This window comes from Clavelina lepadiformis, chromosome 1 (assembly GCF_947623445.1).
Source record: "Clavelina lepadiformis chromosome 1, kaClaLepa1.1, whole genome shotgun sequence".
Classification (NCBI taxonomy): domain Eukaryota; kingdom Metazoa; phylum Chordata; class Ascidiacea; order Aplousobranchia; family Clavelinidae; genus Clavelina; species Clavelina lepadiformis.
The window spans coordinates 18,540,853-18,567,458 of NC_135240.1; the positions used below are offsets into that span (position 1 = coordinate 18,540,853).

Consider the following 26,606-nt stretch of genomic DNA (forward strand, 5'->3'; position numbering starts at 1 on the left):
AATGACCTTGACTAATCCAACCTGCAGGCATGAGTGTAGTAGGCAAACAACATTTAGAATATGTTTTAGTAGAGTCTGCACAAAATTAACTTTTTTCCCGACATAAGAGCTGTTTAGATTAGACATAATGTGATAAAAGATTTTTACTGCTTTTAAATACTTTTATCCTTCTACATTTATCGTCAAAAATCAATTGTAATTACTAAATTATGTGGTTGTTAAAGTATTTTCTCAGATTTGTGTGTTATTACTTTGCTTCGATTTAATACAAATAATTACCACTGGCAACAGAAACAGCATTGCATTTCATTTCAAATAGTGCAGGAACACAATAATTGTTGTGTTTCCGCTCATAATCACCTAAGTCAAGGAGAGCTTCCTCATTAGCACAGTACAACTAATGAAAGAAGGTAGTTTTCTGCAAGGATCCAGACATGACAAGTGATGACAACCCGGCAGTATATAGCAAGAAGCTTTTTCCAGCTAGAGAACTAAAATCAAGAACTGATGATCCCTTGAGGATATGGCGCTGTTTTAACTGTTTGAATACTAGTGAGGCGAGCTAAAGCGAGGATACTCAAGCAACCCTAACAACCTGGACACCTCTAACAATTTATGCAACATCTACTAGAATGCTAAAATCTTAAACAGAGATGCACATCCCATTTTATTTTTGATCCGTTAATTATAAGTAAGCTAATTTACTTATTTTTACCTATGCCTTCTCAAGTTTTACTTTTATAACGCAAGATATCATTCTCTACCCATTAGTATACATGTTTTGAGATGTGTTGTTACAATGTTTGTAAATAAATCATCATTATAAATCATTAAACTATATCACCATTATTTGACTGCCCACAAGAATAAAAAAGAGAAAGACAAATCAGCACAGCTCATTAATTCGATAGTAAACAGGTTGATCCAAATCTACAAGCAAAAAGTGTCGAGAGAAATATATATATGGCTGTTTTATTACCATCTCTGATAAATGGTGATTATTAATTATAGTTTTGGTTCCAGCTGTTAGAAATACATTGCTATTTTGGATTAAATTTCGGAAACATTTAATTTAAAATCCCTGCAAGTCAGACTACAAAAAGTTACATAGTACAGTAGAAATCGGACAGATTGGGATATACTGGACATACTGGGACCAGCAATATTCATTAGTTATGCACGATATCCGTTATATACAAAATTAGTCCTCGGCACACCCCGCAGACTCGCTAGGTCCCTATGTATTACATCTCACACCCCAGAGTTAATTACAAGACATTTTCAAGTCAGAAACAACATACTGTACTGTATTTTTTCTGCACAATATTTCACTGTGAAAATGAAACCTTTTCTTTTTGGCATACTGGTTAATACATTACAGCACAGTGAAAGATCGAATCAAGTATGAAGAATAACACACTTTCTTCTGTGACAATAACAACTGCACTGTCAACAATCTATATCTTTGCAATGATGAATGGATCCGTTATATACGAGATATTTTACATTGCTTTTTTCTCAAAGGAATTGGCGAATGTATCTATTATCTACAATAATGGATACATTATTAGCAAGTTGAAATGCACTAAAAAGAACAGGAAACTATCTGGACCAGAATTTTCATCCGATATATACTGTTATCCATTATATACGCATCCATTATAAGCAAGTTCTACTTAGTATGCATCATTCCAACTTTCCACCAAGGCTGCTAACAGTACAAACAAATGAGCAATAAAAACAGCTTAACTTTACGAACATCATCAAAGGAATTAAAACAAATTAATAAAACTAATTAACATAAATTAACAAATACAGTTTATGATTATATCAGATAAAACATTCGATGGTTAAAACGGTTCAAAGATAACATTAATTTGACTGTGAAGGGTAGCACTGGAGCTGTACAGATGCAAGCCCACTTTGCCAGGGTGCTACATAAATCTTATTTTCACTATCATCACTATCAAAATGAATAAATTAGACTAAAAGATAAGTCATATAGTGGACAATTATAGTTAAAATATGATTTACCTCTCTGCTGAAGTTGGGAATGATGAAACAAAATTTAAATCACATCCTGCTGGTTCATTGAGCTGCTGGTGGTTGTCATCAAACCGAATGCCTTTAAAAATAAAACCGAACTATAATCCAATTTTAGTAAAATATATAATATGTAAGCTATTAAAGTAAAAGTTCTTCTGCAGTGAAAAAACTTTTTTAAATGTCTGAGCTTTTGATTGTAGCAATAACAAAAATCAACTACTACAAATTGGAATAAAGCTTAGGATTAGGGTTTTGGATTTAGCTGTAAAGTCCATTTTTCAAACCCCTAAAAATAGTAATGATTTTTTCATATAAATTGTAACTAAAGTGATATCAACAACTATGTCATTGTTGTACAAAATACAATGACCAAGTTAAAGTGAATTACTTTCACAAAAACTCCAAAAAAAAAATACATAAATACTGTAAACCAATAAATTAATTGAGCTAAAGTATTCTCTCATTCAAGGGTAAATAGTTAAATAATTAATTTGTACCAATTGTTGGTGTAATGTTGATTAAAAATAAAGTTTCATTTTGATGCTATTGATTTTTTTAAATGTGGCTATAGATATAACATATGTGGAGGAAAGCTCATTAGTTCCATGGGCAAGTTGAAACCAAAGTTTGATACCTGAAAGTGACAGCAAGGAGTTTTGTAGATACGCCAACAAAATCAACAAGTTTTGAAAGCATTCAAAGAAAGATTCACTTTTCTACAAAAATTGACAAATTATTCCAAATTTTTATGTGTCCATTTGACGTTCAGGTAGAATCAGCTCCAGTGTATTTGCAGATGGAGTTAATTAGTCTTCAGTCAAGTATGATATTTTTTTTGAAAAAACGGAAAAATTGAGTTTTACGGCAAATATATCCATGAAGACAAATTCCCCAACCTCAAACAATTGGCAATGCGTATCACTGCAGCAATGGGAACAACATATTTGTGTGAATCATTCTTTTCCAAGTTAAAGATTGTCAAGTCGAAAAACCGCAACAAACTGACAGATGAAAATATGTCAAACCAATTACGATGGACAGCATCAAAAATCCCTATTAATATTACAAAAATGTGCAATAGCATTCATAAGCAATTTTCACATTAAAGTCGTAAATTAAGAAATGTCTGATTTTGTGTTTATATTTTATGACTGAAAAACTGTCTAATTTCATATTATTGATCAAAAATTTTAGTGTGCGGCTCTAAAATAAAATGCTAGATAATCTTTGGCTCTCGTAACAATTTCGGTTGAACATGGCTGTGTTAAATCAATAGCAGTAAAATCTGATAAACCGGATTATTAAGAGTGAAGCGAAACTGATTCACGATTGTCCTAGATACAGAGTTAGTTGATGAAAACAATAACCGATTAATTATAATCAGTCATTATTTAGCAAATATCAATTGAACATTAGCCAGTAGAGAGTACTTTTCTGTTTATCTGCCCAAAATGGGTAAAATGTGCTCTCTTTCGAAGGGACAATATGAACGAAAGAGCCACATAATACCATGTAAAGAGCTGCATGCGGCTCGCGAGCCGCAAGTTGGCCAGTCCTGTGTTATAGTATCATACAATAAAAATAATTTTATTTTAATTGCTGTCTAGCCAAAAACTCGGTACTTTGAATTGGAGTAAAATGCAAACTGATTTTTGAACACGGTGCTGCATTTGCAAGATTGATTGAGTTTTCACATTCTGATAATCTAAAATTTTTTGACAAAACAAAGTGGTCCGGATTGATGAGGTCTGACTGTATTGGATAATTTAATCAATCGTGTAAAACTGTCTGGCAAAATGGATACATGTTTTACTGATTTCGTCTAAAGGAACATTTAATGTAAATTCAGCGACTGTTATCCAAATACAGGCCCAGATATCTTAAAGGACGCACTGTATTGGCACAAAAATATCTTTTTAGATTCTAGCAAATACTGAACATATATTGTTCAATAAACTACCTGATTCAAAGAAATCTTTATCATCATCTTCATCACTACTCTCACCAAAGCTTGGAAGTGTTGCTTTACAAACATCTTCAAACAAATCTTGATTGGACTAAAAAAACAAACAAAAAACGTAATATTTCAAAAATCTTTTCGAAACATATATATCTACCTTGAAACAATGTCATTTGATATAATAACATATAGTCAACCAACTCAAGGTACATTTATTTTGACACTACCTCAGTGGTGGTGTGCTAATTGTTATAATTAGCCATTATTCCTACAAAATTTTTGTGCAGATTTGATGATATTATAATGTTTATTAGTGTTGTATTTCATGCGTTTACCAATAAATGCTTTGCTATATTTTGGCCATGTTTAGTATATGCGACCCATTTCTATTACTTCCGAATTATCAACTGTCACTCCAGTGCAAAATGCGGTCTTTGTATGTTCAGTCTAGTTCTACAGTAATTTTGAATGCACCTCTATCGATGAGTTCTATCAATCAGTATACGCACAGTCGAGTTGGCATACTGGTGAACACAATTAAAGCAGTGCAGCAATATTAAGTATAATACTACTCAAGTGTCAACATTCTTTAACTCAGTGACAGCAATAGCTGTAGCTCAAAGTAGTTCAGATTCTGAAGAAGATGGCGAAGACTATGATGATCCATGATTTGTAATTGAATTGACTAATCACTGAAATTGAACTCAATAGACCGGCTGGAATTGTATTTTGAGCTTACCATACTTTCACAAACCAGCCAGAATTTTAATGTGGAAACGAAAATGACAGGAAGCGTCATGTACGCTGCCAACGTGTCAACCTGATTTCCAACAAGCTGTGCACAATCTACGCATCGTGCATTTAAACATATTTTACAGCAACATCCATCGCACATTCATTGACACTGATTCTCCACATTTCAACTGCTCCTTTGATGAAAATGGATTTTGTTGAATTCTTCTTAAAACACTCGTTTTCCCATCCATTGAAGAACATACCTACCTTTTGTGGATCGATTAGGCAAGGGCTTTACGCTTCAGTTTTTAAATGACGCAAGACAGACCTACCGCCCGGTAGTGCTTCTTTCGCCCTTATCACAACTTATACTTGGATGAATTGCTTAAACATTTTGTTGAACTGCATTAATAAACAATCATTGTGTGATGCAACTCGTAATTGAAGTGCATCAATCAAGTGCAACAATCTCTTCACCAACTCTGCTGCGCAATCACAGAAGAATTGATCACTTTTCTGTTGATGGACTTCGCTTGCAGAATCTACAAACCACATTTACGATAATATATTCCTCTTTCTATACAGCACATCATACAAATGAGTGGACAACAAAGCCTTTGCAGACGAGCATTGACCGACAATGAAGCCACTTACATCTCTTTCAAAGATGTAGCTTGCCAAGCAAACCTCATTTTAACCAAACTTGGTCATATTCGATAGCAGCGACCATATGGGAAACGAACAACACCTCACTCCATCCAAAAACATTCGATTCCTTTTGTTAACTCTTATATGCAATTCGTGATGATATATGTATCACTATGTGATTTTTTCAATTTTTCTCAACTCCTTTAAATACAGTTAAGAAAAAAATGCTACATCTAAGTAGCAGACACAAAAGTAAAATCACCGTAGTTGTTGACAATGTGTTTATGCAGACACTATTCAATATAATTTTTATTGTGGTAAGACTAGATTAAAACAAGTTTTACTTTGGCTAACAGATGTTACGTAATGTAAAACAAACTTAAACAATATAACAAAAAATTTGTAATCAGGGCTCTGAGTGAGTGGCCGTAAGTAAAACAGAACTATTTAAACTTAGTAGAATGTCCATAAGTTGGTAAATAGCCTGTTATCAAATTCTGGCAGATCTCATTCAGAAACTTTCTAAATCTTCACCTGAGAAAAGCGTTGGACAACAACAACGTTTAAAGGCTAAATTCAGATAACTGAGCCGTCACAAATTTGTTTGTACCATCATTTATGCGACTTGTATTTTTTTAACAAACAGAAATTGTATCTGTTTGTGATATTGTCATGGAAAATACAAAGTACTGTATATGGAAAAGACCTACCGATACTGTATCTTATGTAACCTGGTTGTGATATTGTCATAGAGATTGGAGAGTATTTTGCATAGCCTTACTGCACAATTACATGAGGCTAGTGTTGGGACCCTGGGAAATCCCAATCCCTTTTCCCCGGGATTTTAGCCATTTATTTCAATTCCGATCCCGGGATTTCTCATTTAACTTTTTGTAAGTTCAACATTGCTTGATAAGTGGATTAAATTTGTTTAAAACAGTTTTACAGTTGCTAGCCACTTAGGTTCGGCACAAAGTGTTGTCATGCGACCTGCTGCGTAACGATGGCTGAACAATCGCTTTTATTGCACGGGCTTGGAGCTTGTGCATCAGGTTTTAGTTAAACTGTATTCATATGGTTGCTACTAGTTCTGACTGAGTCTAGGCAAATTTTAATGAAAACGTCTAGTTTTCAAGATGAAAGTTCACAGAGAAAGTCCGAAGTCTGGCGAAGCTTTTCATACTGCAAAACTACAGAGAAAGCAAAGTGTAAACTGTGCCAATCTCAAAACATCAAATTGCAGTGAAATCATGTCTGAAGAAAGCTTTAGCGGAAGATCAGCCAAAATGTAAAGTCCGAAAAATTGACTCTTTTTAAAGTTGAAGAAGCCGAGTCTCGACAAACTGCTTAGTCAATTGACTGCCGTGGATGGGTTTACATTTAATCAAATTTCCACGAGCGAGCGTCTGTGTCGAGCATTCAAAGCAGACGGGTATGATTTGTCCAGATCTCACAAGCAGGTTCGGGATTGAGTGATAAAGCACAGAGAGAAAATTAAAAGCTAGTCCATGATGAGTCAGTCACTCAGTCATAGACTTGTTGTTATCAGAAAAATAATTGCATTCGTCTTGAAGAAACTTGGAGATCTGAGATCAGAAATTAGCAAAGACCTAAATGAAAGGTTTAGGATTCGGATCGATGAGCGTCGCAACAATGACCTGATTCAACTTCTCTAATACTTCAGGAAACCTTCACTCATTGATCAACCTCAAGATCAACTTAGAAATCGCATAAGACCTCAAAAAATTGTCACCTTGGCAACAAGTCTTATTCAAAGATTGTTTTCTACTAACGAATCAGATACAGACGGCACTACTGAAGAACACGAAGAAATCAAACTGGTTAGCAGCCAAGATACTTCAACTCAATAGACCTTAGCTCAAAAACTAAATGCGTTTATGGCAGCTGATGAAAATGAAGAGACAGAATGCCGCGAGGTCAACTCTCGAGTGTTGGAGAAAGAAATGATGTTGTATGAGACAAGCAAGAAGAGGCCAGAAAACTTGGAAAAATTGTTTGGAGCCCTGAAAACTATCAAACCTACATCAGTTGAGGCCGAACATGCGTTCTCAGTCCTTGTTTTTTTTGGCAATAAAATTAGAAATTGCCTGAATAATTCTGAGGATGGTAGGGTGAAAATCCCAGGGATTCAAATTTGGTCCGGAATCCCAACTCTACATGCGGCTTTAAAACCCTTTAATCTATTCCATATTATAGAACTGTTGCACAACCTTGCTCCAATATAATAAACGATTATTTTCTTGTTTTTAAACTGTGTGAATTTTTTATCTAAAGATATTAGATCGATATAAAGAATAAATAAATTCCAGGACCACCGATACTGTATATGAATTTGAATTATAAACCAAAAAAAGAGTTGATATAGCATCTCACTCAAAATATTAATCTTTTATAACAGATCGTTGAATAAGTAATGTAAAAATTATGATTACGGTCATTGGAATAAGCCAAAGAGCTGCACTATCTAAAATCTAGAAATATTCACATAGACATGTAAAAGACTGACTTACAGAATCGATTTCTGTGTGCACGTTGAAGTCTACAGAATTAATCTTATCGAATCTGCAAAGAAAAATTACAATTAGGATATAGGTGAACCAAAAAATACCAAATAAACAATCACATACTTGTCAGTTTCTTCTTGATCAATAATGTCTCCATCAGCAAATCCAAACTGGTCAATAAAATCGGATGTGATTTGTTGAATCTGATAGTTTGTGAATGCCTGACAGACACACAACATAGGCAAAGTTTCTCTATTGTTCGATGACTGTACATTGGTATATTAATACTTTTTATGCTTTGGATCCTCTGCTGAATTACCCTCATATTCAACTGATGGAGAAGTTGCACAAAAAAGCAATACTGTATAGTGTATGTATACTTATCAGCAGAAAATAGTAGTATTTTACTACTGAGACATTTTCAGAAAAGACAGGAAATCTAATCTTCTGTGTTACCAGAGAAACTTTGCTTGCTGTGTGTGAGCCAAAGCATCAAAAGTGTTTTTAGACATGCAAATAATTTAATGATCAGCTACTTAGAAAACTAAAAAAATCTGTTGAAAAAATGTGAAAATAAACTTGTTGCTTATTTAAACCAAAGCTTGTGCCTTTATCTAAGGTATGATTTATGGAATTTGCACAGGCGTGAAGTTTTTGAAAAAATTTCGAAACCCTGGGGGCAGGGGCATATTAAACTCTTGTCTGAAATATGATGAACCTTGCAGCCATGGTTAGCATATGATGTAATGTGCCTAGACATCTGAAAGATAAGTGGGATTTGGACCCCATTGCACCTGGAACTTGATAGACCAAAAGTTGTAAAAATTTTACAAGACAAAAATATCCAAACATTTCATGGATATAATTCTAGAACAGTTCATTAGTAACTGAAATCAAACGGTCAATTTTTTGCTTAATAAAACTAACTTAACTTGGTACCACAAAAGAGTGCAATTGATACACATTCCAGTTGTTTTTGAAGAATAATAGCAAATAATGTACTTCCATTTTGTACCTGCTGAGCTGAATTTGGGTTGAAAGCAATATCTTCCCCATCATCATCAGAAGAAAAATGCATTGGATTATGACCCCCTAATTCACGAGAATTTCTCTCATTTACTTCTGCAAGAGGTTCAGTTACAAATTTACGCCATCTGTCCTGATCTTCTTCAGGCATGCCTAAAAACAATTATTTTCAGCACATAATTTAAAAAAAGTACAGATGTTAATTAAACCCAAAAAAATAGGCGTTCATTAGGGACGGAAAGTGTAATCTTTAGCATTTATCTAAGTGCAAATGATTAAGCTTTATGACTTCAAACAATTGTTTTGTTGCTGTAACCATTACGACCATGCAAGTTTTTTAGACAACATAATCCGATAAAATGAGGGCATTTAACGGCCATGTCCTAACCCATTTTAAAAATTTTTCTGGGGACAAATGTTACCTTCCAAATATATAAAAAGGCTTAACATATTAATAGCTTTATTAGTGCGTAACTTGACATGTCTGAGCTCATTAACTTGTCCTGACAACAACTTACTGAAGTAAGTTACTACTTTCAAAGTCATCATCTGAAGTTAAGCAAAATTGCAGCTACCAGCTGTAGTAAGGAAACTAGGCACCTCCTTGATAACTTATTAGCACCAATTACTCATCAAAACCTATTGGTATGGTTCAACATATAAATATGACCAGGAACACTTCATTATTACCGGATGAGAGATTTCTGGACCTAATGTCAAGATAACAAGCACTGACGTAAACAAAAAATTTATAAAGAAACAGAATTTTTGAGTCAATGGCAGTGAAACATTTGAGTACTTCAAAAATTCAAAGTTACAAATTTCTTTCAGATCTTGGAAAATTTTTAAAGGGCAAGGTTTCAGTTTTCCAATTTTTCTCCAAGAAGAATTAACCGGCAGACTTTAGTTTGTTTCACAAACTTCAGACCAGCGATCCTTTTTTCTATTTTGTGCAATTTATGCAAAATGCCAAGCAATTGCAGACTTGCAGAAAAACAAATTCTGGACAATTTCACAATGAACAAAATTGGGCACTTGAAATTCTGGACTACAAATTTTGTTTTAAATTTTAGGTCAACATGAGAACTATTTATCTTTCATGCAGCCGTCACTGTGTAACATATTAAAGTGCATGTGATGCTCTGTTTTTATGTCACAACTGAAAAAAATTTCAGTCTTCTGTAATAACTTCTTCTCTTTTAAATTTGTAACATACATTTCAGAAATTTTACAACAATGGAGGAAAACCAAGTAATGTGTTTAGTGTTGCTGTTCGACAAAATTACTATGTGGCTATGTAATAACACACAAAATAAAACACAAAGCCGTGCATCATGGTGTTTTGGCTTTGGGTATATTTTAATATTTTCTAAAGCAGTTCTTCACAACCCTTTTTTCATTGAAAGCTCAGATATAAATTAGAACTAATTATTTCAAGACATTACCAGTTGATTGTAAATAATAATATCACTCTCATTTCTGCTCACATAAACAGCTTATATCAGCAAGTCTGTTTAGATGGGTAGTGCGAAGGACATACCAAATACAAAAAATGGGAGCTGTGAACTTCACATTTTCTCAGAAAGAATGCTAGCTTAGACTACATTGTACATTTGCTTTGCTTACACACTAACCTTCAATAAATTGGTGAATTCTTTCAGAATTTGCACCTTTGTCCATATTTTCAACTATATGATTCGTTATTAATGTCAAATGCCCCATGTTTCCTTTCCTGTGGGTGGCACCTTCGGCTTCACAACACTTGCTGTCATCCCAAGCATCTAGAATTCGTTGTATTATCCGACAGTCTTCAAAAAGCTGCACAAAGTAAACACCATTAAAATATGAATCCTTTTTTACATTACCACACTGCAGTGGTAGACATAAATAATTATTACATTCTAAAAAGTTGTTAGCATGATAAAAATTGTTTTATGAACTATTGTGTTGTCACGACAGAAAAAACTGAGTGTTTTAATGAATCCATCAGAACAAAAGAATCAATATCTTAATCTCAAAACCAGAATATTGCAAACCATGTAATCAAAATCCTACTCACGTTTCTTTTTGCATTTTTTAAATTTTTATTTAAACTTTTAAAATTAGCATGATTACATCAGGCACAGCAATTTATCTGAAATAATATAAACCTTTTTCATTGAAGTTAAAAGGTTGGAGTATTTATAATAAAAAGGTTATTATGTTCACTTTTGTGAATTGTGATACCAAAATGTAAAACCTAACTGTACCATTAATTCAGTGTTTCCCAACATGCAGGCAGACTAGAGTTTGGTGAAGTATGTGAATTCAAATATGATGAACAAATATGTATGCCATATATGCCCATTCATCACGAGCCCAAATTGAAATTCTATTTTTTTGTTCATCAAATTTTCTACTTTGCCACTACTTATCACTTATCAGCTATAACCATGGCAATATTAGATGAACGGTCCAGACGTTTTTAAAAACGATGACTACAGCCAAGAATATAATGGGCAGATCCTAAAACACAGCATGTTTTTTGTCGCTTTGGTTGTCAAAAATTGCGAGAAACTTTTCTTTGGTTTAGTTTGGTTTAATCGAATTTTAAAATCAAACTTAGTTTATTCATATATTTTCGATTAACTTAGAATGTTGATTTTTGCACCAGATAAAGTGCCTATTGAAGGCTTTTCTTAGTCTATTTATAACAGAAAAATCTATTGTGATCATTAGGGCGATTATTTTTTGACTTGTCAAAGAAAGTCACAAATTTGTCAAATTTATAGCGTTAGGTCAAAAATTGTCAAAATTGTTTAAAAAGTCAAAATTTTTTACCAAGTCAAAATTGTTTAAAAACTGCACTGTCGTGGTGTCGTAGAGGTTACACTGTAGGTGAACTTGTCATTTTACATTGTACACCTTGTAGCCTACTTTATACTGTTGTAAATGGCCCATTGTCTACTTCTTGTGAATCAGCTCTTGCTTCGGTTTGCTTTAGATACATCATGTATCTTTAGTTTAGAGTGTTTAGACCAGGGATGTCCAACCTTTTGTTATAGTGGGCCGCATTGTCACTTGAAATAATTCAATGGGCCGCAGAACCTATTAAATTTCAAAAAAAATGGGTACATAAAGTACATACTTTTGGAGTGAAAATGACTAGCGGGCCGCACAAAAATCTCAGGCGGGCCGCAGGTTGGACATCCCTGGTTTAGACAAATGTATTGAACAGTTTTTGTTGTATTTTAGTTGCAGTTTTTTTGGCAATGATTTGTAATTAGCTCATTTCCCTTTTCAGAATAGGCTAGGTCTGTGTTCAGATTTTTGCCCTTCTTAACTACAATAAATTTTAACTTTTTGTACAATAATGCGTAATTTAACTACTTGAGTTCTTCATACGTCAAAATTTGTCAACAAAAAGTTTTTTAATGTCAAAATTTGTCAAAATTTTCAATTTTTAGGTCAAAAACTTTCGTTTTTTTAGGTTAAAAAATAATCGCCCTAGTAATAAGTCATAGTGTCACTATAAACAAACAAAATGCTCTGGGGGATCTAAAAAGGTGTCGATATAGGCGAACTCGATTGTACGTAAAAGATAGGAATTTTGCCGGGATTAACGAAAAAGTGTCGATATAGGCGAAATCGATATAGGCGAATTCTACTGTATATCTAATGAATAAACGATTAGGTTTAGGTATAAACTCGCACGTGTGAAGCCTCAGCGTGTCACCTCCGCTATCTTATTCATTTTTTTGTATGAGTGAGCATGTGTCAAGGGGCTCTTGTTCTCTTTAATTATACCTTCTTCAGGAGTGCAACTGATCATTGCTAAAACAAAATATTATCTACACTACAACTACGTTTGCTATTTATACTTAAAGTTTAGTTAAAACTCGAGTATTCCAGAATTTACTGGATAGGAAATAATTAAAATGAAACATTGATAACTAAGAGACCTGGTGTACATAATGAAATACCCACCGAATACAAGTATCAGAAATCATCGCAATACCTGAGCGAGTACTTGGATTTGGATTCGACCTGGTACATCCCTAGCAAAAACGAAGAACCAACTTTACAACTTACATGAGTTAGTAATGGAGCTACTTTTCTTGGATTATCGGTGTCATCATCGTCATCCTTTTCCATTTCTTTTTCTGTGGAGCTTTTAGTAGAACAGCAAGGGGAAAAACCAACTGTCACTGCATTTCCAAGCACTGTTTGAACACAATGTACCACTTGGGTATGAAGAAAGTTGTTGTACTCATAACGAAAAAAGAGATCCTGGTGAATATTAAAAAAAATCATGAACATAGGATAAAAAATTAAAAGCTTAAAAATCTGAAGATATGTCACTTTTTTATGGATTATACATATATTGTACCAAATTTTTAAAAAATATCAACTAGTGCAGAAATCTCCGTATTCTATTTAACATTAACATGTTTCGAACCTCATAGTGGTCTTTTCTCAGAGTACAAGATCACTAAAATTACAACACGCAGTATAACAACAACAAAGTGTGAGTAACTAGACATGTTATAGAGGGGGATCATGATAAGTTTCTATCACAGCTAGCGCAATAGGATAAAAAAGAAATTAATGTCTGAACACAACAATGGTTAAGGTGGGATGTCAATCATTGAGATTTACTAGTTTTTTCTTTACAAATTCGGTCTAAAGTACTAGAAAATATTTAATGGAGGCAAGACACAGTGGGGTTTTTGAGAAAAACCTTAGCCTAGCAAGAGCTAAGTTGCGCTATCTATATCAATGAACTATATGTAATTTTTCAAAGTGACTTTAATTTTGTAATAAATCAACATCATAAGCAGTTAAATACAACATAATTTAGTAAACTAATTCAGCATTATCAAAAAGACTTAAAATGTGGATAAGAAAAACCTGAATCATTGTTCAACTCGGTACATAACAAAATCTATTGACTGAGGTGAAGATGGATTTACTGTTATTCTCTATAATAAATATCATTTACTGTTACCATCTACCATAGTGAAACAATAGTTTAAAACCAACTAATCGCTTTATTACACTTAACAGCATTAGATTAACAAAGGAGATTTTAGTGTAGAAAATCATTACACATTAACATCAAGGATGATAAAATCACCCCGAGAGAATGCTAAACGACTAATAAAGAAGTGAAATAATTTTGTTTGTTATTTAAATAAAAGTATAGTTCTTAAAATAATCATATAAATTACTTCTACTATGTTTGGACAATATTACTTACCAATAATGCATTGAAAACGTGTAGCTCTGATAACTGTACATTGATGTTATGAGTATTTGTTATAAGAATGGCTGAAAGCAGTTTTCCAACATGGAGTCTTGTATTACCCAATGGTGGATTCAGTTCACCAAAAGTACAATGCATGATTTTTTTCTAAAAAAACAAATATTATCTCATAAAGCATAAACTGAAAATTTATAACTTTTTATTCAAATTTATTTAGAAATTTGTTTTTTTGCATTGAGTAATAAACAAACTAACTTGTGGGCTAATAAAAAAAGCAAGATAGGCTTAAATATAAGTGAAATCCAATGCAAAGTCCAAATCCTATGGCTAACACATGAAAATATAAAAAGGCTGATGTTTGGGTGTCTCCATCAATCCATTTTTAGCATCGTAATTTAATTACAGAAGCCTTAGGTAATGGCAACTTTTCTAGATGATTATATCATATAACTGCCAACTCGCAATGTACCTCAATTCCAATCTTCAAGTGGCCTATCGCCATTACCAACACATTATATGTCAGCTATGCAACATATCTGGACAAACATTACTGTTTAATTTACTAACCCAGAAAGGTTGGGAGTATTGTATTATGTGTTTTCAATTTCGGTTTCAGTTATGTAGTCTTATCTTAGAAAGACATATTTTACCTGATAGCACTTTCAGTTTCAGCACACACAAACAAACAAAGCACAAGTAAAAAACGAAGCTATTGCTATATCAAAAAGGCTAATGGTCGTAATGTTAAAAATACAAATGTTTATTATAAGTTTTAGTTTCATACTACCGATGGAGGGTTTTCAAGAAGATGGTAGAAATCTGACAAGCGATCACTTAAGCCATGCAATGTTTTGGAAACACCACAAGCCAATCTCTCAACATCAAGTTGGGTCAGCTCAGGTGCCATTTCAGGAAACCTGATTAAAATGAAAGTATTTGAAATTCTTTTAAATATAATTACCTTAGTACAAAGTTGGTAACAAACCCAAAAGGTGCAGGTCTTCTTATCTCAAGCAGAGCCAGTAACACACTGATGCCATTTATGATGACCGACTCATTGATTCCGTAGTCGAACATATGTTTTAGGAGAAGTTGCACAGTTTCTTTGCTAAAAACATTTGAAGCATAAAAGGTTTGTTGGTCAAAAGGGAGAAATTGTTTTGTATAATAGCAGTTTCATAATTCCAGCTACTTGCAAGAATCAGCAACACATATGAATCCAAATAATTAAAAGCGACAAGACAACTGTAATAATTCAGGGGGCATATTCAGACATTTTAAAAACGGGAAAACAGGATCCACGAATTTTACAAATGCATTGCAGTTGAAATTAATTTGTGCCTATACAACTGACCATAAATAAAAAACAATGTACCAACAGTTGCCACAAAATTTGTCTCAATTTTTTTCACCACTCAAACTCAATTATTTGTTTTTTTACAATGTTTTAGTATCAACATCCTAAGCTTTTCTTCTGGTGTTGTTTTAAAGTTCTTAACAAATTTTGAAAGATCACCTAAACTACTGTAATTTTGTAATGATTTTTTCATGCTAAACATTAATGTTAAACGTTTTAATGGCGGTGAATAAATTGAATGACTTTTGAAAAATTATTTGTCACAAAATCGACTTGGCTGATCTGGACATTTCAAAGGTATATACCAGGGGTGGCCAGACCTGCTTCATGCTCTTCACCAACTCTTTTTACAATTATTAGTATAACCGTAACCAAGACTTAAAACTAGGTCAACCCTGACGTACAGATTTAATCTGACAGTTTACTTAACTACAGTGTACAAGTTAGCACGCTTCTGTACAATAATATACTTTTTGGTGTGTAATTTGATTATTACTAACAATGAGTCCATTGTTACTACGTGTGACAGAACATATTGTTTCATAATCGGATCAAACAACTCTTCTAGACCGGGAAAATGCATGTTTAATTCAACAATGATAAATTCATTAAGGAGCCGCAATCAAAGGCTCAAAGAGCTGCATGCGGCTCGAGAGCCGCAGTTTGGCCACCCCTGGTATATACCAACAGAAGTTGCTTGTAGAGCACATGTTGAATCCAATGTTTAGGCTTCTACATGTTATGCTTTCTGCTTACCTAACTGTTTTCTATCTTATCTCATTTTATGCATTGTGCGATCCAAGGGTTACCAATTCTCCTCTTTTTCATGTTGATCGAATTGTCCTCCCTTTTTGGAAATAGATTTTTGTACTGATATATTTAACTTGAATCGGCAACATCTGGCCAACAAATGTAGATGCATGTTGTGTTTTTGGATATATTATGGCTTAGGCTTATCGAACTAGAAAAGCATTCCGAAAGTGTAAACCTTTAAAATTGATGTCAAGGCAATGGGTTTATTGTCCCAGTATGTTGCATGATAGTAAGTGTCACATTGTGTTGTCACAAACGCTTTCTTATGAATGACTGTTCAAAGGCTGCTTGATGCAGTAGTTCTGAAGGATTGAGCAGAGAAATGCCTTACTTTTTCAATTACCACTATAGTTACAATAAAGGAAAAATTAAAGACTTTACCGCGTAAGAAAGTTTAATCATTGCAATTCACCTAACTGATTTTCAGAAATTAAAAACCCTTTGTTTATTTGCATATACGTGCTATTCCAGGTTTTTCTTGTAGTGAAGAGTAAAAGGTTGACTCGGCTACCATTGGCCCTTCGACATTAATCAGTTAATCAATTAATTAATCAGTCTACATGTTATCTTGCGTTATGCATTCTTTTTTGACTGTTTTCAAAGTAAGCATGAATGTTACTCACTCTACTTGTCTGTTTTAGACTGTTTTCCTCATTATCTTTGTGTAACAACTTCTCTTTTCATGACATTGCATTCGGGCTTCAATACGCTACTTATCTTCAAACATATTTATGCCTAGCCCCCTCGATGACAATGCTGATGATTTCTAAAACTACTATCTATTGCAATTTTAGCCAGACATCAACCATGATATTGAGAATAAAGAAAAATCCAATCTAAAAATTACATGCTTTAACTCCCTTCACTTTACAATTGATTCTGGTCAATTTTATGGTTTTAGATCTTCCTCATAACAAATTCACAAAAATTTCTGAAAAAAATTTCAGAGTCTAATCCAATGAAGCAACTTTCCAAGTAAATCGTTATCCATGTTTTATGTTATAATGGTAGGGTTGAAATAAGAGTAAAGGTTATTGAGTATAACCATTAATTATTATCAATCAGACTTATTTTCAGACAAACATTTCTGAAAATTAAAATTAATGAATGCTACGGTATTGCCATTGCTGATCTGTGTCTATTTGATTGAGCAATAGTTTTTATTAAAGCATGTTATTAAAACGCATTACAAACGTACGTTGCTTTATGCTATTGCCCGGTTTCGAAAAAGCAACATTGTGGGTCAAGAGCCAATACCACAGAAACTGTCAAATATCGCACACATTTCAACTATGTTTATTCAGTGTGTGAAGACAAGTAAAAAGTATAGTTAGTAATGTTTTGCGTGGTTGGTACATACCCAAAAATAGGTGATGTAATAATGTAATTCATGTTAAGCATTCAAAATTATTGTCAGTTACATGCAACGTCTTAAATTCCAGGATGTTTTTTAACGGCTATTGACCTTCACAACAGACCTATCCTTGACCTTATTGCAACCTAAACAAAGCAAAATATTTAAACCACACAAACAAAATTGTTTCAATAAGTCACCGCTACATCATATGACTTTCTTGTACAAGCAACATTTCAGTGGTCTATTAAGGTAAGTACTGTTTCTTTGTTTGTTATTATCAGTGCAAATTTATATATAAGATTTGATTTGCTTATAAGCAGATATGCAAATACAGTCAGACCTCGTTAATCCGGACCACTTTGTTACGTCATAAAATGTTAGTTTAGCGGGGTATCCAGATTATAGGAAAGCGAAAAATCAATCAATCTTGCAAATGTAGTACTGTGTTCAAGAAGCTGTATGCACCTTACTTCAATTTAAAGTATGCGTAGGTATTAAAGAGAGAAACTGCAACATTATTATGCGTACATAATGGCTATTGTTTTCGTCAACTAACTACTGTTTCTAGGACAATCGTGAATCATTTTTGCTTCACTCTTAATAATCCGGTTTATCGGATTGTATTGCTATTTATTTAGCACAGTTGTTCCAAAAATTTTGTGTCGGAGTCGGACAGCGGGTTTTCCGAATTAAAGGGGTAAAATGCATAGGAAGAAATCTGTTCCCGGCAGTTTTGTGTCGGATAACGGGGATTCCGGTTCTTTGGGATTTGGATTAACAAGGTCTCACTGTAGTAGGAAAGAACATTATCCAAAACAGGTAAAATAACAGAAAGAGACCAAAACTCCATCAACACTAAGGATGGCCAGGGCCATGCATCATACACAACGAGCAAACCTTGTGCTGCGTGAGGAGCTGAACAGATGGAGCAAATATGAAATGGCCTAAAGTCTGCTCCTCTGTGCTAAATTTACAGGCCACAAAGTTTGCCACTCTCCATTTGAGAAGAATTGAGCAAAATCAACCACTGCTGATTCGCAAGTTAGTTAAGCCGTACACAGGTCATCCTGGCAGCAAAAAATAATGGGAGTGATAGTTGAAATTGCATCCTATAGCAAGACTTCTATGTGATCAATTGGGTTTGTTAATGGAAACACTATGCTTATTGCTTATGTTTCTTAGGAAATTTTCAAAACAAAATTTTTTAAAGATAAAAAGTAGGGTTCCTAAAAATGCTATAAATTTCATAAAACTTAACAAGTTGACAATTGTATCACAAGTGTTTTAACATTATTTGCTAAATAGATTTGACCGGAAGATGAAGAAATTGCATGAGTTACTACATGATGCAGATGAAGTACTATGCAGCAGTGCCCAAAACTGAACTGTTTTTGCAATGAACTATTGATAATGGTTATGGTTGTTACAACATTGTTAATAATGTTGAATTTATTTTTGGCAACATAAGTTTTAGGAGAGTTTTATTAGTATATAGTGTAAGCAGAAAGTTTTTCTTGTTTCAAATTAAGGTTGTGTGGACTGATGCAAAATAAAGCAATTTCTTTTGTTCGCATTTATCGCACTTAGTATTAACAATCCAACACAACACATACCGATTGAAAGCTGAGTAAATTTTTTTATTATGCTCTAACATGTTTACATGTCTTTATATGAGGAAGATGTCTTTTGACAATGGCAATTTTGTTGTACAATGATATCATAAAAGAGAGATTTCATGGTGGAGTCTGCAGACTGTGCACGGTAACGTTGGTAGAGAACACTTATAAGCAATAACCTTTATCTGACATTTTAAATTAACAATTTTTTTAACAGAAAAAGGGTACTTGTTCCTTGTTTTAGGGGTGCAGCAAACCCACCATACCATATTTCTTGGTGCCAGTTGATTTCATGCATATCGTTATGACAATGACTAACAGCTGGAACTTAAAGTTTTAATAAATATTAATTTTAAATGTAAAGATGTAAACTTAATTGTTTAGTATAAAGTGCACGATTTGTGGTATCAATCCACACAGGAAACAATGGTAACAAAAGCAGTAATAACAGTATATGTTGCAATGTTTCATGTTGTAAAGATGCAATAATTGGAAAATGCTGAAACATAAAATACAAATATTCCAGTGATTAATTATCACAAAAAACTTAAAATCAACAAATTAATTGACAATTTTGACATAAATTTGATGTTTCTTACCGCTCTAAGGTAGCTAGCAAAGGATCCTCCTGAGCAGACTCTTGCATTGTATACATATGCTCCCTACTCAGCCTTATAATATCGCATAGCGATTGTGCACTGTTACAATGAAACTCATCATCAGCTGAAGGATCTATCAAACCAATTAATCTCTCCACAAGATTGTTTCCGTTCAACCACTACAAAATACATGAAACACCCTGATATAATAATTTAACACAAAACATTCATGGTCAATTTAGTTCCTACGACCACATTTTTAAAACCATTTCTTGCCAAATAAAGTGTATCATACTAGTTACAGTTTGAATCAAGTCGCAAAATACAGTAGTCTAATTTTTACAGTATATAATAGATTAATTGAACTGAAATAGTTTTGGCCAACAATCTTAACTGAGTTTGACAATGTCTTATAATGAACAGACAAGTAGAAACCGCTAATAAAACCTATATAAAACCAAAATCTGTCACTGAATCAAAGCATTTTTAAACTGTGCAAGACTTTTTACTGCTCAGCATTTCTAATTGTTCTCCTATTCTATAAGGTGCAATAATATGCCTACACCCGCTTGCCAAACCAGATGTAGTGACGACACGAGTGGAAAACTTTAACTATCGAGAAAACAGGCATAACAGAATAGGATGTCCAAAAGCATACAGCAAAATAGTCTGATCTACAATAAATAAAAGTATAAGCCTGTCTGCGGTGAATAAATAGTCTTAACTAATTTGAAAATATCACTTAGAAGCAAACTGTTGGAAACAGGTTATTGAAATAAATAATCGAGTTAAGAAAGTAATCTTTTAATTAAAGATGTTTGAAGTTATGCTCAACTCATTTTTATCAATGTAATATGGAATGCAACGATTCAATAATAATTATAAGCTCCACAGTAGTCAACTCATTGAAACTTAGAACCAATCATCAACACATTTTTCTTTTAATCTAATTATGTAGTTACAGCAATTAAAATGCCAAAGCAAACTGCAAACTCGCCATGTTTAACCGTTCCAAAGTTGAATTTAATTGTGACACCAAAATAAATTTTATTAAGGGACCGCTAGCCTCTGAATCAAGTATCAATGCTTTTTTGAACGCGGTATATATCAAAGGCCAAATCACACCCGGTGTGGGTTATAACTGATAGTGTTTAGACTATCATACTCCATGCATGGCACCTATTTTAGGCTTCAGCACAAAAATAGGTTGGCTAAAGTTGCAGTGATTGCGCAAGGTGTAGCATCATAGTTGCTTTATTTGTAGTATCATAGTTGCTTTAGTTGGTAAATCCCCTGACTAATCGTTCTCTTGTGACACCTCTATCACAATTTTTCCAAATCAGCCACTGGGTATGCTTTAAGTGCCAAAAGAATGGGTGTACATTTATTCTTACTCAACTATTGCACAATAATTAAAGTTATTGCTGCTGTAGTAGCTATTACAGCTAATTTTTTAATGTTCAGAATGTTAAAAGTGGCAAAACACAAAGAATAAACTTATGTGATCATGACATCTTCATTGTTCATATTGATGTCACTTTTAAAAACAGAAAATCAAATTGAACCCATCCTTGCTAAAAAAATTTCTGCATTGTTTAGTTCAGTGGTTCCCAAAGTATGGGTCAAAAAATTGGGTCGCGCCAAGGCAATGTAAACCTATGCTTGTAATAAAATACATTGTTCTATAATGAGTGGAACACACTACCATTGCTTGTCTGTTGACTGTCTGTGTCTGTCTGTATCATAGGCTTATAGGTACTTGACAAAAGAGTAGATGACTAGCATTGCAAATGAACTTGAAAACTTAGGCTAGTGCAAAAAATCCTCCATACAATCGTTATTTTTTCGTGTTAAAATACGCTGCTTGAGGCTTGGGTCGCGAAATGTTCAAACGCAAATTTGGGTCATACTCGAAAAAGTTTTGGAACCACTAGTGTGGTTTTCCAGCAAAATTTAATTACGAAGTTAAATGGTTAATGAAATCTTTTAGTACAGTACTAATATTAAATCAAAAATAAATGAATAAACTAACCAAACAACTAACCAACTTCAAAGAGTAATAAATTTTACAGTTTTTCTTGGACGTTAACTTTTTATGTAGTACATTTTTGAAATAACTTTGCAGTTGACATGTCTAGGTTCAGTGAAAAATTACCAGAAACAAAAAATTCGAGAATCCCAGCTTTATTCATTTTATTTTTAGACATTCTATAGATTGTGAGAAACAGATTTGCTTGTGATACAGTAACTCCAAACTGCACTGAAAATTTTTCCGTAAAAATATCTATTTCACAGTACACAATTTTCAGTTTCCTAAATATCATTACCAAACTATGCTACCTTAACATGCTGTGGTACATACCGATAGTATTTGAGCTCTAAGATCCACAGCTTCAACACAAGTTACCAGGCGAAGTAACAGGTCCATTATGGCTGATGTTTCCAAATGCTTAAGAACACTTCCCAGAAAATCATCTCTACTTTTGATAAACTCTAAGGTCTAGCAAAAATATTTACTGTACAAACAACTGACTTTTTTTCCATCATATTATGCACAATAACAAACCGGTTATTATTACCAAATAAATAAAATGCGTTACGTATTCCACAATCCACAGTGAATATTACATTGTATAATATTATAGGTGTTTTATAAGTAAATATCTGTAATACAAACCATTAAAGCTGTGGATAATCATTAACAGTCAAAAATTACTGTAACCTGCTCCTTAACTAATTTACTCATTATTTAGAAGTTCAAACAATAAATTTTTACCAAATTATTAGAATTAAGTTTAGTCATTTAACAACAAATTGATTTGGTAACAATCACATTGATATTTCTCAACCTGGTTAAATAACTAAGTCAGATTTATGGTTGCACTGTTTGCTTTTAGACAATTACATCAATTAACAAAAGATACAGCTAATAAAACTAATTCTCTTTCTGCTCGTATTTAACTGATCGAAGTCAATTCAGCCATAGTTCCCGTCAAACAAGGGGTATCACATGGGTCACTCTTGAGTACCTTGTTATACTCTTTGTACTCTCAGGCAATGGGCACCATATTTATTCGTTTGTTAGCCGCGCTTACTAATTTCTTTTTTACGTGGTTTACATTTAAGTGTGGCTTACATTTTCTTATCGAACAAAAATTTTATTTGCTGCTATTTTTTAATTAGCTGCAATTCTTTGACAAAACACTTTTAACTCTTCCCTTGGGTAAAACCAGAATTCTTGTTTCGCACTCACAGCTGTTATGTGCGAATTTTTCTCCACGAACTTAACACATTATCCACAGATCTAAAACAGCTTACCGTATTTTAATTTCAACACGATTACCACACATGTTGTGCGGCTTACAATCAAGGGCGGCTTACATTAACTTTTTATCATTGTCAGGTGCATTTTAGAATCGAGGGCGGTTCCAATCAAATTAATATGACAATATATGCCAAAAACAGTAAAACTTGCATTGCCATTGATTTTTATTCATATGAAGATTGACTTGAACTTAACGATGTGTAATAACTTATTTAAGGTGTGGGCCACATAAAAATAGTGGAACAATTTCTTTGGAAAAGTAAGGCAATTAAGCTGTGCAAGATAATAAGTTTTACATTGATTGAGGAATATAAAACAGCTTCGAATGTAATAGCGCACAGCAACAACAACAAATTTTTAATAACACTATAGTGGAAAAATCTAACCATCTTATCGTATCGAGACGTTAATGATGAACGAAACTATTAACAAAGAAGTAAACTTTAAAAATTTCCATAGATATATATTATTTGCAACTTACAGGTTCTGGTTTTCGAGATAGTAAAATTCCCATAACCTTAGAAAAGAAGCTGGCCAGCAAGGGATTAAGAATTTCCTCACATTCCAAAAATGAAAAAAGTTTTTCTCGTAAGCTCTGAAAACAAAATGTTTGCCAAAACATAAATATTTGGTGTGCTTTAATTTCTGCTTATTCCTTCACTAACCTAAATATTCTTTTTATTTTAAGATGAATACAATACAGTCAGCACTTGTGATTGCGAACCACTTTGTCTCATCGAAAAAATGTCGCTTTAACGAGGAATATGGATAACTCAAAACCCATGAATACTACAGTGAAATCAAAATTATGTTAAACTAGGAAGAATTTAGGACTACACTAAATTAAAACGTGAAAAAAAACAGTACTGAAAATTGAACGGCTGCAAAAATAAAAATTTATTCAAGTAAAATAAAGTTAGAAAATTGGTCAATGACTGCGCCTAAAACAAACATTTATGTGTGACAAGTATGAAAAATTGATGTATGAATACGTAACATTTGTCTAATCCTGATTAGCAGATGTTTTTTGCTATTGATTGGCATGTCTTTTTCTAAATTGCCATATTCAGAGTATGACAGTGAGGTTTCCGTCATCAGTCGCTTGGTTGGATCTGTGCTTTCCAACACCCAACAAGCGACTGGTAAATGCATTTCTTTTATTGGAGAACCAGTGGATGGCTTTGTCCACAGCACACTCTGGCCAACTATTGCTAAGCGGTACACGCATTATTTCGTTAAATTCTTGATGTATGTTGCTATAGGAGTTGCAAATTCTGAAGTATTTGTAGGCAGAACAGGGCATGAGCGTGCTTCATTTTTTAAGAACAATCTCGAGAGCAATGTTCCTTTCTCAAATTAAGAGCGAAACTATGAGCATGCTTTTTTCACGCTGGATTTCTTTAAACACGTTGTATCAACTATCAAAGGCTATGCTAACAGCAAATACAACTGTAACCTTGCACTTAAATGCTTCTGTCTTCACTAAAATCAGTATTTCTTGCAATTGTGATGTAAAAATTGTTTTTCTGACAATGCATTCAGGCATCGCAAACAAATAGATTTCATTTTTCCAACATGCGTATCAGCAACCAACGTCATCATACTCCACGAAATACGTAACCAACAAGCTTTGTAAATGCATGCAGTCTTATACCTAGGGTAATATAACTGGGAAAGCAAACAGTGGAGCGAGCTACCCTAACAACCATTTAGTTTTTTTCCAAAAAACAACCTAAATATATTTAGCTCACTAATCAATGCACGATGGATGAGGGTATGAAAGCAAATATACTAACGGTAAAACAAACTTGTCAGAATAACTTGGGGAATCCCCAGTTCCTTCCAAAATTTTCTATATCCACACTACTTTTAATAGCTGTATATGATGCACTACTTAATAAAGGAATCAAAATGAATTTCAATAAATCTTGTTTTCGCTTTTCTGGAGCAAAACTGAAAACTATAATATGTATTGTTTTGTCCCTACTATTTTTCTTCTCCAACCGAAAATTTTTTGTCAATAATGAAACTGCTATAGCATTTAAAAATTTTCAAAATTTAAATGAAATTTATTGAAATCATTTTATTAATTTCACTGCTATACCACTTGTAACCAACGATAGAAAAAATATTTATTTCAACTTATGCATAATAGCTAGTACCTCAGTTTCTCCCAGAATGTCATTCATTTGTGGTACATCACATGTTAAAAGTTCACAGGCAATGTTTGGATACTTATATTTTATCCCATCATTTGTTTCGTCAGGTGGATCAGTAATAATTAAACCAACCAATTCCTCCATGACATCAAGTCGACATAAGCTACAAAAAAGATTCAAATTAAAATATGCAAAAACTCCAATGTTTTATTAAACTCAGTCAAGCCAAATTATTTGGTTGGTCATAGGTTTCGCAGTCATTTTATTGTTACTTTACAGTTTGCATAAAGAAAGTAAAACACTTAGCCAACGGCAACACAAAGAACAAGTATGGTGTTCGTATGCCGAATGACTTAAATCAGTGTTTCTCAAACCTTTTAAATGCTGCTCTCATGAACAACTTACGAACGCCCCTTTGGCTTCTGTATGATTCTGAGAATAACACTAATCTTGAAACAGAATTTTAACTTCCAACAGTAACTAAATGGAACATATTGTGACATCATACACGCAAAAACAGAAGAGAAAACAATGACTGACATTAATGTTACAACGTCGCATTTTCAAAGTATCTGTTACTTCTTCCACCATCGCACCCCAAATTGCTCACTTTGTAGCACCCCAGTTAAGGAGAACGTTGAGGGGGTGCTGGCAACGACTTTGAGAAAACAATGATTTAAATGAATGCATCAAAAAAGGCATAATTCTTGTACATCCAAACAAATGCCATACGACTTTCTTAATCCTACGAAAAAATATCACATAGGAATAACCTGGGCTGATATTGCTTAATTAACCGCATTAATGTGACTACTTGTGAATAAATGACACATAAATTAACCAACTTTAATTTATGAGATTACTGATACGTTCTGTAATCACAATCATAGATATTATCATGACAAAAAATTGATGACAAAAATGCATTTAAGACAAATGACAATGACCATTTCTTACTTGGCAACTTAATTACTGTAGCACACAAATTTTTTTGTTTCCGCTGACCAGAAACAAAAAAATAGTGTTAATAGAAACATAGTGACCGTCTCATAGTGACCTTCACATAATATTATCAACCTACATATATACGTAACCACTGGGAGGAACATATATGTAACTTTGGAGCACATGCCAGGTCCCTATAACATCTGCAACTTTAAGAACCACAACAAACTAGACTGATATAATTAATTCA

General features: G+C 33.4%; 1 protein-coding gene across 2 annotated transcripts in view; it reads right to left on the reverse strand.

Moving 5' to 3' along the window:
* Positions 1-26,606, reverse strand: part of LOC143444324 (serine/threonine-protein phosphatase 6 regulatory subunit 3-like) — a 42,435-nt gene that overhangs the window by 12,594 nt on the left and 3,235 nt on the right. The window contains exons 2-15 of one of the 2 annotated variants that reach the window (XM_076943519.1): positions 25,415-25,574; positions 23,734-23,847; positions 22,290-22,427; positions 19,928-20,106; positions 15,171-15,293; positions 14,973-15,102; positions 14,180-14,332; positions 13,012-13,209; positions 10,575-10,758; positions 8,930-9,093; positions 8,038-8,084; positions 7,921-7,972; positions 4,007-4,103; positions 2,035-2,125 (exon numbers count right to left, since the gene is read on the reverse strand). In XM_076943519.1, the coding sequence (XP_076799634.1) occupies positions 2,035-2,125; positions 4,007-4,103; positions 7,921-7,972; positions 8,038-8,084; positions 8,930-9,093; positions 10,575-10,758; positions 13,012-13,209; positions 14,180-14,332; positions 14,973-15,102; positions 15,171-15,293; positions 19,928-20,106; positions 22,290-22,427; positions 23,734-23,847; positions 25,415-25,574 (1,830 nt within the window). Of the gene's footprint in view, positions 1-2,034; positions 2,126-4,006; positions 4,104-7,920; positions 7,973-8,037; positions 8,136-8,929; positions 9,094-10,574; positions 10,759-13,011; positions 13,210-14,179; positions 14,333-14,972; positions 15,103-15,170; positions 15,294-19,927; positions 20,107-22,289; positions 22,428-23,733; positions 23,848-25,414; positions 25,575-26,606 lie in introns of both variants that reach the window. The other variant, XM_076943518.1, reaches the window with a different exon arrangement.